Source organism: Candoia aspera, chromosome 2 (genome assembly GCF_035149785.1).
Source record: "Candoia aspera isolate rCanAsp1 chromosome 2, rCanAsp1.hap2, whole genome shotgun sequence".
NCBI lineage: Eukaryota > Metazoa > Chordata > Lepidosauria > Squamata > Boidae > Candoia > Candoia aspera.
Window position 1 is genome coordinate 56,664,208 of NC_086154.1, and position 12,096 is coordinate 56,676,303.

The window sequence follows — 12,096 nt, forward strand, 5'->3', positions numbered from 1 at the left end:
GAGTTGTAAATCTGCTATTCAGCAAGTTATCTGGGGCTTTCTTGGGAATAAACAAGTTTGGGGTAGCTTTCATTTCCACTGGTTCCTGCAGCAGCTGGGATTATTCTGAGAATGGCTGGGAGAGAAGGAAAGCCGCAGAGCTTTGTTCAGGCTTGTTTCAAGAGCAAACAGATGAGCATTTTTAGCCATGATACAGCCTGCCTTGTTCCCACAGGGTCAGTCTGTTGAGTAATTGCTAAATTTGGGCTTTTTCCAAGGTTTTGTAATCAATTTGCAGGAACTGATAAATATTTGGTTTTCTGAGTTTCTGATTCATGTTTCACCAAACTGATTGTAAGATAGCATGATCTTGTGCATTCCTGCTGATAGGCATTAGTCTTTGACAATGGGGAGAGGTCTTCTGTTTTATATTCTGCTGGCAATCATTCCTGCTGTTGGATCATATGATTTTTTAATAAGTAATGTCAGGAATATCAAGGTAAGTGTACAGAGAAGCATATATGTATGTATTTATTTATTCGTTTGTTTGTTTGTTTATTAGACTTACACCCCACCACAATCAAACGGTTCTCAGTGGCTTATTGATATTGAAACCATATGAGTTATGCATGCACTGTTTTGACATTGAACTGCTAGCAAAAGTCTCCAGTGGCAGCTTCCTCCAGTTTTAAATGTAGATTTTTATTCCTTCCAATGCACAAATATGAAAGGAATGCAAGATGTAATATTTGTTCCTAAAATCATATCATACTCCCAGCCATATGAAGACAGCCTGGTTTATGTTTTGGGCTCTGAGGGTTTCTTTGTGCTCCATCCATCAGAGCTTACTGAGTATATGGTGGAGAAGTAGGCAATATAAACAGTACTATACTGATTGATTGATTGATTGATTGATTGATGCCATTCCTTCTTTTTGTCCCACTTGCTCTTGAGGCCTGTTTTGATGTTCAAGGCTTCAATAATTTATACTTCTCCTGGATTTTGGAGATTGCAAAATCTGGTATTGTAAACTATTATTTTTGAAACTGCAGTATTACAAACCCCATTGTTTCCTGTTTCCAAAGTTTGTACTAAATGCAATTTACTGCAGCTTTCAGTGTATTGTATTCCAACAATGCTACCCTACTTTATTAGACACACAAACACACGAACACACACACACAAACACACAATTTAACAAAACATTGATCCAACACTATATATATATTATAAAACAATCTTACGTGATCTCATGGCTATATTTAGTTTCTTTTTGTGTATTATTTTATGGAACTGCACTTGGGTACTTGCTTAGATGGGGCTTAGCATCACAGTGCAGTCATTCAGAAGTTATCAATCTGTATATGCCTATCAGTAACGAAAAGAGTGAGGAAACTGCCAATTTCTTAAAGGAACAAACAGAATGGCAAATGGTGCATTTTCATATTCTGGAATGCAGAATAACCGAAATGCTAATCTATGGAGAAAGGTTTTAGCTGCCATTATTTCCATATCTCTCAGTTCGTACAGTCTAGAGTTTCATAGAGGGGAACCTACTTAATACCATGAATTGGGCAAAGAATTGTATGTTGAGGATCAAACTACACTACTTAAACCCATAATTTGCCTCTTTGTAGCACATTTTTTTTAAAATAGAAGGAACAGGGAGTAGAAGAAGTTGAGGCAGATACAGTCTTAGACTGTGTATGTGTGGGTTGGGGTGGAATTTGACATTATGGCCCCACTCCTATTATTTGCAATGAGAAACACACATATCTGTAAGGGCTTTCCTCCAGAGGAATTAGAAGGGGAAAGGCAATTCCAGTTGGGACTATAATGAAAGCAGAAAGATAAAGCCCCCTCCTCTCCCACACACTAATACTGACCTGGCTCACCCCTCTATCCCACAGCATGCCAATGGCCAAATCCACACCATCCCCTTGTCCTGCCAGAAGGCCAACTCATCCACATGTTCCACAGCATGTAGCCTCATGCCTCTGCCTACAACTTCAGGGCAACCTGTAGGTAGGACAGCCCATAGATAGGTTCTTGTGTAGCAGTGGGGTTTTCTCTATTATCCCTCCTCACAACTCTGCATGCAGGCAATGGAGGGCCCTCAGAAAGGATTCGTCCTGCAGCATCTGTGTAGCACTGATTATACTTTACCATGTTGGTCGTTTTACATGCTTCAAATGCAGCCAGCTATATAGAAATAAACAACTTCCATAGAAATGGTGACCTATTTGTTGCAACAAAGGCCCATTTTTAGAATTGCCAAAGCAGTTTGAGTTATTACATTTCATGGATTATATGAAAAAGGGTTTAGAAACTTCAACTGGTTCAGAACATGTTGACTGTGCTGTGCAAACCTTATACTGGCTGCTTTCCAGTGTATTCTGGCAGTGTATTTTGGCCTGTAAAGATCAAACTGGATATCCAAAGTGCCAGCTTCTCCTACAGCAGGCTGTTCAATCAATGAAACCACAATCATGGCTAGTGTTCCATCACTGGGTGTTCTTCAGATGTGCTGGAACTGAACTCCCAACATTTCAGCTAGCATGGCCTTCAGGTTGAAGGGCATCAGGCTGAAGAAAGCTGACAGGCCCTCTCTTGAGAGCTCAATGCTTGGACTTTAGGTAGATAAGTAATAGGGTGGAGCTTTTTAGTGGTAATGTTATAGCGTATCCTCCCTAGAAATGTTTGATTAATTTCCTCCTCAGACACTTTATGAATAACAAAATAATATTTTCATCATTTCTTCTTTCTCTAGTTTTGACCTTCAAAGTTTCTGTCACCATAATAATAATAATAATAATAACAACAACAAATGATAAATAAATAAATATGCCACCTGACTCTCAGTGACTCTGAATGGTTTAGAATTGTTAAAACATTTTTAAAAACAGAGAACAATACAAAAAACATGAAAAGCAGCACAAGACAGAGGAACAACAATGGCAAAGCAAATAAACCCAAAGGGAAGCAGAAGGGAAGAAAGAGACATTAATCATCCTCTCTAAAGGCCTGGGCAAAGACCCAGGTCTTTAACGCCCTTTGAAATACCAATAGGGTGGGAGCCATTCAAATTTCCAGGGGAACCTCATGCCAGAGTCCAGGAGCTCACCATTTTGAACATGTTTTCCATGCAGACTGAACAAAGGACCTATTTAATGTAGGTTCAGTATGGTGTTGTTCTATTTTGAGCTTTAAATTGTGAAAGCATGTTGTTTATTCGTTTAGTCACTTCCGACTCTTCGTGACTTCATGGACCAGCCCACACCACAGCTTCCTGTCGGTCATCAACACCCCCAGCTCCCCCAGGGACGGGTCCGTCACCTCTAGAATATCATCCAGCCATCTTGCCCTTGGTCGGCCCCTCTTCCTTTTGCCTCCCACTCTCCCTAGCATCAGCACCTTCTCCAAGATGTCCTGTCTTCTCATTATGTGGCCAAAGTATTTCAGTTTTGCCTTTAATATCATTCCCTCAAGTGAGCAGTCTGGCTTGATTTCCTGGAGGATGGACTGGTTTGATCTTCTTGCAGTCCAAGGCACTCTCAGAATTTTCCTCCAACACCACAGTTCCAAAGCATCTATCTTCCTTCTCTCAGCCTTCCTTATGGTCCAGCTCTCACAGCCATATGTTACTACGGGGAACATCATTGCTTTAACTATGCGGGCCTTTGTTGTCAGTGTGATGTCTCTGCTCTTAACTATTTTATCGAGATTTGTCATTGCTCTTCTCCCAAGGATTAAGCATCTTCTGATTTCCTGACTGCAGTCAGCATCTGCAGTAATCTTTGCACCTAGGAATACAAAGTCTTTCACTGCTTCTACATTTTCTCCCTCTATTTGCCAGTTATCAATCAAGCTGGTTGCCATAATCTTGGTTTTTTTGAGGTTTAGCTGCAAGCCAGCTTTTGCACTTTCTTCTTTCACCTTCATCATAAGGCTCCTCAGTTCCTCTTTGCTTTCAGCCATCAAAGTGGTATCATCTGCATATCTGAGATTGTTAAAGTTTCCTCCAGCGATTTTAACTCCAGCCTTGGATTCCTCAAGCCCAGCACGTTGCATGATGTGTTCTGCATACAAGTTGAATAGGTAGGGTCTTCTTCTTCTGTTAGTGTAATGATTGCCTATCCTGATATACTCAGACTCACAAGCAGATACTTAATGGTATCTGATTTATTGGAAGAATAGTATGCAAATACAGAGAAAGCTGAGAATAACGAAAAGCGCGCCAAATACAAACTAAAAACCCTTGGCTCCAAACGTAATCCCTCCCCCCGCCCAGCCATAGCAACCACCCCCCTCCCAGGTGCTGTTCACCGTTTTCCACATATCCTGGGAAAGCAACCTTGAACACGGGAGATAACCCAAACACATTCCAACACAGCAGCCAAGAGATAACAACTCCCCAAGAAGGAATCCTCCTCCCTCCTGAGATCAAACACGTATCAGGCAAATGACATGCGAAACGTTACGATGTACCAGGAACATTGGAACAGTGAACATGACATACCGCCCCCCCAAAAATACTAAGGAGCAGGTTTCAGAGGGTAAGCAGCGTGAAAATGCCTAACTAGAAGAGGAGAGTGAACATCGTGGGCAGCCACCCACTCAGGGTGGGGGAAATGCTTCCAGTGAACAAGGTACTGCAGGGTATTACGAAGCCTGCGGGAATCAAGGATCTCCTTCACTTCAAAGTGCTGTTGTCCATCAATCATAATGGGCGGAGGGGGTGTAGGTTGGAGATGCCAGCGATCGGAGTGGTGAACCGGCTTGAGCAAGCTGCAATGAAAAACAGGATGTAAGCATTTAAGGTTGTGTGGCAAGTCCAATTTGAAAGTGACAGGTTTGATAATTCCCACGATGGGAAAGGGTCCAACAAATTTAGGAGCCAGTTTCTTAGAGGGTTGAGGGGATTTAATGAACTTGGTGGAGAGGTAGACCTTATCACCAACTTTGAAGGCAGGCTGAAAGGCTTGCTTCTTATCAGCATGCAGTTTGTAGGTTGATTGGGCATCAGCCAGTGCTTGTTGAATTACTGGCCAGGCATACTGTGCAGCCCAGTCGGAAGGGGAAGAAGATGGTGAAGTGGGTTGAGGCAGGTCAGGAATGGGCATGAAATCCCGGCCAAAAACAGTATGGAAGGGGGTGTGACCTGTGCTTTGATGTACAGCGTTGTTGTAAGCCACTTCAGCAAAAGGCAGGAGATCAACCCAATTGTCCTGCTGATAGTTTACAAAGGCTCTCAAATATTGTTCCAAGGTGGCATTAAGAGCCTCCGTAGATCCGTCAGTCTCAGGATGCGACGCAGTGGACAGCACCTGTTTGGTGCCCAGCAGTTTTAAAAATGCCCGCCAAAACTGGGAAGTAAATTGTGTCCCGCGGTCTGTGACCAAACAGGCGGGGCATCCGTGAATTCTGTACACGTGGACTAGGGAGAGGCAGGCTAACTGCTGAGCCGACAGGATAGAGGCACATGGAATGAAATGGGCTTGTTTAGAAAAGTAGTCTTTTACAACCCAAATCACAGTCTTTCTCTGGCTTGGAGGCAAGTCGACAATAAAATCCATAGAGATGTCCTCCCAAGGACGGGAGGGGCTGGCCACCGGCTGCAGCAGCCCTTGCGGTTTACCCCCCTTCCATTTTGACATGGCACGGACAGGACAAGAAGCAACATAACTTTTTACATCACGCCTCAATGTGGGCCACCAAAACTGGCGCCGGACCAGGTGTAAGGTTTTTACAAAGCCAAAATGACCAGCCAGTTTGTCATCATGAGACCTGAGTAGGACCTCCCTTCACAAACTGTCAGGAACATAGAGACGGCTTTGCTTCCATGCGAAGCCTTGGTCAAATGTAACATTGTCTCTATTTGCTTGCAACCAAGTGTCAGATTTCAGTTCGGAGAGAAACTGTTGTTGCAACTTAGAAGGGATTGACAGCCTCCCCCCAGCTGGTGAAACTGAACCTGAGGGCAGCTGCGTGCATGTCTGGCTGCGAGTGACAGCCTGCATACCCAGCTGGGGGTCTGTCCACACTGAGGTCGAATCTTGGGGCAGGCGGGAAAGCGCATCAGCCAGGAAGTTCTTCTTATCCGGAATGAACTTCAACTTAAAATCAAAACGGCTGAAGAATTGAGCCCAACGAATTTGTTTAGGGCTGAGCTTACGGGGCGTGCTGAGCGCTTCTAAGTTTTTATGGTCTGTCCAAACCTCAAACGGACACTTGGCCCCCTCTAAAAGGTGGTGCCATGCCTCCAAAGCTGCTTTGACAGCAAAAGCCTCCTTTTCCCAAACATGCCATCGTCGTTCAGTCTCAGAAAACTTTCGGGAGAGATACGCACAGGATCTGAGGCAGCCAGCAGCATCTGCCTGCAACAAAAGCGCTCCAATGGAGAAATCAGAGGCATCCACTTGAACCACAAAAGGTTTAGTGGGATCAGGGTGTTGTAGGATAGGCTCAGCCGTGAATAGGCTTTTTAGCTTGTCAAAAGCCACCTGGCATTCAGGTGTCCACTTGAGCAATGCTCCCGGGTTCTTTACCCTGCATGTGTCTCCCAGACCCTTCGTTCGCAATAAGTCAGTGAGAGGCAGTGCAATCTCCGCGAACCCCTGGATGAATTGGCAATAATAGTTGGAAAATCCAAGGAAACTTTGGAGCTGCCTGTGAGTACGCGGGCGCTCCCACTCTAAAATGGCTTGGATCTTTGCAGGGTCCATTTCAATACCCCTGTCAGAAATTCTGTACCCCAAATAATCAAGCTGAGTCTTATGAAATTCACATTTAGAGAGTTTAGCATAAAGCTCAGCCTTTCTCAGTTTGCTGAGCACCTGTTTCACCAAACGCTCATGTTCTTCCATCGTTTCAGTGTAAATTAACACATCATCCAAATAAACCAGTACCCCTTTGAACAAATGCTCATGCAACACTTCATTGATCAATTGCATAAACACCCCAGGAGCCCCTGCCAACCCGAATGGCAAGACTTTGTACTGGAAAGAGCCCAGGGGACAATTAAAAGCAGTTTTCCACTCATCCCCTTCCCGTATGTGTATACGGAAATACGCCTCCCTCAAATCCAGCTTAGAGAAGATTTTCCCCTTGGCCAGATGTGCTAACATGTCTTTTATTATTGGCAGAGGATATTTGTTTAATATCGAGACCGCATTTAATCCGCAGTAATCTTACAAAGTCTCAATGTCCCATCCTTCTTCGCTCGGAATAACACAGGTGCCCCCACTGGTGAATTAGCTGGTTCGATAAAACCCCTTGCCAAATTTTTGTCCACAAACTCTCTCAGCGCTGCCAGTTCTTTTTGGGTCATGGCATAGATTTTAGGTTTGGGCAGTTGGGCATCTGGGACCAACTCTATGGCACAGTCAGTCTTCCGATGCGGTGGGAGTTGGTCCGCCTCCTTCTCGCCAAACACGTCTGCAAAACCCTGGTATTGCTCTGGCAACCCTTCTAGTGGGGTGGCTGCAAAACGCGGAGTCTCGGCTGCCGCCCTCCCCACTGCAGCCTCGGAAGCATCGTCTTCCTCAGGAGCTTGATAGAAACCATCCCCGAAAGTCAAAGTCCTGTGCACCCAATTTATATATGGGTTTTGCTGGACCAACCAAGGGATTCCCAAAATGACCAAAGGATCCCCCACTGGCGTCACTACAAAAGGCAGACCCTCCTGGTGGGTACCCATTTGCAACGCCACCATGCCCGTGGAATGGGTGACTGGCTTCCCCCCCGCCGTAGTCCCGTCCAGTTGGGTAAAAATCATGGGCCGTTTCAATAGAAACATGGGTAGCTCCAAAGCAGCCACCACATCAGGGTGCATTAAGCAACGTGAGCACCCTGAATCAATCAACGCCCACACTTCCACCATTTTTGTGCGGGAGCCCAACTTCACCTTCACTGTCAGCGTGGGGTAGTTGCCACTCACCGAAATATGGTCACGCCCTTCCTCTACCACCTGCCCAGCGGCGCCCTTTAGAGCAGGTGGCTGGCGTTTCCCACCAGCTGGGACAGCTCGGGCTCCCCCTCGTCCCCAAAGAAAGGGATGTCCTCAGCTTCGGTCTCAGCCAATGCTGCCTTCATCTTCCTGGGTGCGGAGGGGGATTTCCCTGACGACTTGCCCGGACGCTCCTTGGTCTTTCTCTGCGGGCACGCCGCTGCTCGGTGCCCTTCCTTCCCACATCGGAGGCATTGTCCTTTTGCAAGATGGCTCTCCTTCTCCTCCTGCCAGGCCGGGCGCCCCACTCTGCCAGTGGTGCCCAGTGGCTTGGGCGCTCTCATCATAGCCATTTGCTTAGGACCCTTCCTGCTTTGTGTGAACTTAGCGTGGGCTTGCTCGACATTCCCCGCCAGTTGAATCCAGTCATATAGGGTAATAGGATCTGCTCTTCCCAACGCCCATCTCAGCAACTCGGGTCTCAGTCCATCTTTGAACATTTCTATTAAGGTCGTTTGCGACCAATCGTCCACCTTTGCAGCTAAGGCTTGGAATTCTAGGGCATAATCGGCCATGGACTTTGATCCTTGGATCAATTCCCTCAGAGCCACCTTGGCTTTCTCTTTAGCTAACGGGTCAGCAAAATGCAACTTTAGTGCCCACAGGAAGTCTTCGAAATCTTCCAACTCCATGGCATCCATCTCAGTTAATTGGACAAACCAATCAGCTGCCCTCCCCTTCAGTTTGGTGGCCACAGCATTTATCTTAGCCCTTTCTGAAGGAAACAGCCTCCCAAACTCCTCCATATAGCTTTTTGCATTGGTCAGGAAGAATGACAGCTTCGTGGGATCCCCATCAAACTTGACAGTGAAATCCCTGTATCTTGCCCCCTGTGGGATCCTCTTCGTCTCTTTCTGCCCAGCCTTTCTCCTGGACACCGGGGACCTTTCCTCTCAGGGGGGGGGGGAATTCGAAACCCTGACTTTGGGATTTCTCTTCCCATCCCTACTTCTCCCCCTTCCTCTGTCCTCCGAACGCCGCGGGGGCGATGGGGACGCACGCCGGGGACTGCGCGGTGGTGATCCCCCCCGGTGCCTCCTCTGGTCCTTCTTCCTCACGCTCGGGGGGGGGGGAGGAGAAATAGATGGGGACGACCATCTGTAGCGATGTTCCCTTCCTCCTCTGTCTTGGCCGCCCCACGCCAATGACATCTTCACCATCATGTCTTCCAGGGACCATATCCTGGCTTCCCACCCTTGTGATTTCTCAGGGGCCTCGGAGTCCTCCGACCCTCTCTTCTCAATCCTGACCACATTCGGGGACAGCAGATACCTTGTTTTCCCAGACGCCTGGGGTGTGCCTGATAGGGTTCCCTGTTCCTCACCCCCCGTCATCCGATCGCCCAGCGATTCCTCTGCCTTCTTAACCACTTTGAACTTTACCGCTTTTCCTGTCGTTGGGCTGGAACCTGAGGTCTCCGATAGGTCCTCCAATTCTGGAGTGGGTGTCCTTTCCCTTCTCTTTACCATGGAATCCGGTTCCCCCGCACTGGAATCTTCACTTTCCCCCGAGCAAGGAGTAGGTTCAGTCATCACTAACTTTATTTCCTCACAGATACTCTGGAAGGATGTTAGTGGTAAAAGTTTAAAGATTCTCAGCTTTATGTAATGATTGCCTATACTGATATACTCAGACTCACAAGCAGATACTTAATGATATCTGATTTATTGGAAGAATAGTATGCAAATACAGAGAAAGCTAAGAATAACGAAAAGCGCGCCAAATACAAACTAAAAACCCTTGGCTCCAAACGTAATCCCTCCCCCCGCCCAGCCATAGCAACCACCCCCCTCCCAGGTGCTGTTCACCGTTTTCCACATATCCTGGGAAAGCAACCTTGAACACAGGAGATAACCCAAACACATTCCAACCCAGCAGCCAAGAGATAACAACTCCCCGAGAAGGAATCCTCCTCCCTCCTGAGATCAAACACGTATCAGGCAAATGACATGCGAAACGTTACGATGTACCAGGAACATTGGAACAGTGAACATGACAGTTAGGTCCTTGCCATCTTTGTTTTTGATCATACCCATTTTGGCCTGGAATTTACCTCCGATGTTTCTAATTTTCTGGAATAGGTCTCTTGTCCTTCCTATTCTATTGTCTTCTTCCACTTCCACGCATTGCTTGTTTAAAAATAATTCCTTATCTCTTCTGGCTAACCTCTGGAATTTTGCATTTAATTGGGCATATCTCCCCCTATCGCTGTTGCCTTTTGCTTTCCTTCTTTCTTGGGCTACTTCTAGTGTCTCAGCAGACAGCCATTTTGCCTTCTTGGTTTTCTCTTTCTTTGGGATGTATTTTGTTGCCACCTCCTGAACAATGTTGCGAACTTCTGTCCATAGTTCTTCCGGGACCCTATCTACTAAATCCAGTCCCTTAAATCGATTCTTCACCTCCACTGCATATTCCTTAGGAATATTAGTGAGCTCATATCTAGCTGATCTGTGGGTCTTCCCTAATATCTTTAGACTGATCCTAAATTGTGCAATAAGAAGTTCATGATCGGAACTACAATCAGCTCCAGGTCTTGTTTTTACCGACTGTATAGATGTCTGCCACCTTTGGCTGCAATGGATGTAGTCAATCTGATTTTGGTGTTGTCCATCTGGTGAAGTCCACGTATAAAGCCGTCTCTTAGGTTGTTGGAAGAGAGTGTTTGTTATGCAGAGTGAGTTGTCTTGGCAAAATTCTATCAGCCTATGTCCTGCTTCGTTTTGTTCTCCCAGGCCATGCTTACCTGTAATTCCAGGTGTCATTTGACTGCCCACCTTAGCATTCCAGTCTCCCGTGATGAAAATAACATCTCTTTTAGGCGTGTTGTCCAGTAGGTGCTGCAGATCCTCATAGAACTGCTCTACTTCAGCTTCTTCAGCATCTGTGGTTGGGGCATATATTTGGATCACTGTGATGTTAGATGGCTTGCCTTGAATTCGAATTGAGATCATTCTATCGTTTTTTGGATTGTATCCAAGCACTGCTTTAGCCACTTTACTATTAATTATGAAGGCTACTCCATTTCTTCTGTGGTCCTCTTGTCCACAGTAGTAGATCTGGTGGTCATCTGATGTGAAGTGGCCCATTCCAGTCCATTTCAGTTCACTGACGCCCAAAATGTCTATCTTTAATCTTGACATCTCACCAATAACCACATCCAATTTGCCCTGGCTCATAGATCTTACATTCCAGGTTCCAATGGTGTGTTGATCCTTAGAACATCGGATTTGCCGTTCACCACCAGCACCATCAGCTGCTAGCTATCCTTTCGGCTTTGAGCTAGCTGCGTCATCACGTCTGGGGCTAGTTGAACTCATCCTCTGTTCCTCCCCAGTAGCATTTTGACCATCTTCCGACCTGGGGGTCTCATCTTCCGATGGTATACCGACATATCTCTGGTTGTACTGATCCATTGAGTTTTCATGGCAAGAATACTGGGGTGGGTTGCCATTACCTTCCCCAGGGATCGCATTTAGTCTGACCTCTCTTTCATGACCTTCCCATCTTGGGTGGCCCTTCACGGTTTAGCTCATGGCATCATTGAGGTGCTCAAGCTCCAGCACCACGACAAGGTAACGAAATGACAGACGAGAACTGAAGAACCCATGGTCCAAGTTCACTCTTAGTTATGGACCTCACTGGATGATATTGGGCCTGTCACTATCTCTCAACCCAATCTACATCAAGAAGGTTGTTGTGAGGAACAATGGAGGAGGAATACTTCAACTCTTGATTTGCATCTAATGAGTGGATAAATATGGAAATAAATAAATTTGTTAATAGAAAAAGGAACATTAGAGCAATGCATCTTCTAAGATATAGAATTATTATTATGAATATAACAAAACATTTACTATAATACTTTATTTTTTATTACTTGTTTTTTCCATTACAGAAAAGAAATGTTGCAGATAATGTAAGTATTCTCCTTATTTATGAGCTTGTGCTGGAAAACCTTTCACCCCATTACACTGATTTTGAACTGAACTGCAGTATTCATATACTTGTTTTATATTGGGCGGCCTTTGTATTCAGTCTAGAAATTGCAGAAACTGAAAGGTGCTACATGTTTAAAAACTGCAGAGCATTGGCAAAGTGGCTTCCAGTTT

At 45.6% G+C, this 12,096-nt stretch overlaps 1 protein-coding gene across 1 annotated transcript in view; it reads left to right on the top strand.

Annotated features, from left to right (window-relative positions):
- The first annotated feature begins 308 nt into the window (after nucleotides 1–308).
- Nucleotides 309–12,096, top strand: part of LOC134489983 (inter-alpha-trypsin inhibitor heavy chain H3-like) — a 41,894-nt gene continuing 30,106 nt past the window's right edge. The window contains exons 1-2 of the mRNA XM_063292859.1: nucleotides 309–478; nucleotides 11,883–11,903. Coding sequence (XP_063148929.1) covers nucleotides 386–478; nucleotides 11,883–11,903 — 114 coding nt within the window. The 5' untranslated portion in view covers nucleotides 309–385. The remainder of the gene's footprint in view (nucleotides 479–11,882; nucleotides 11,904–12,096) is intronic.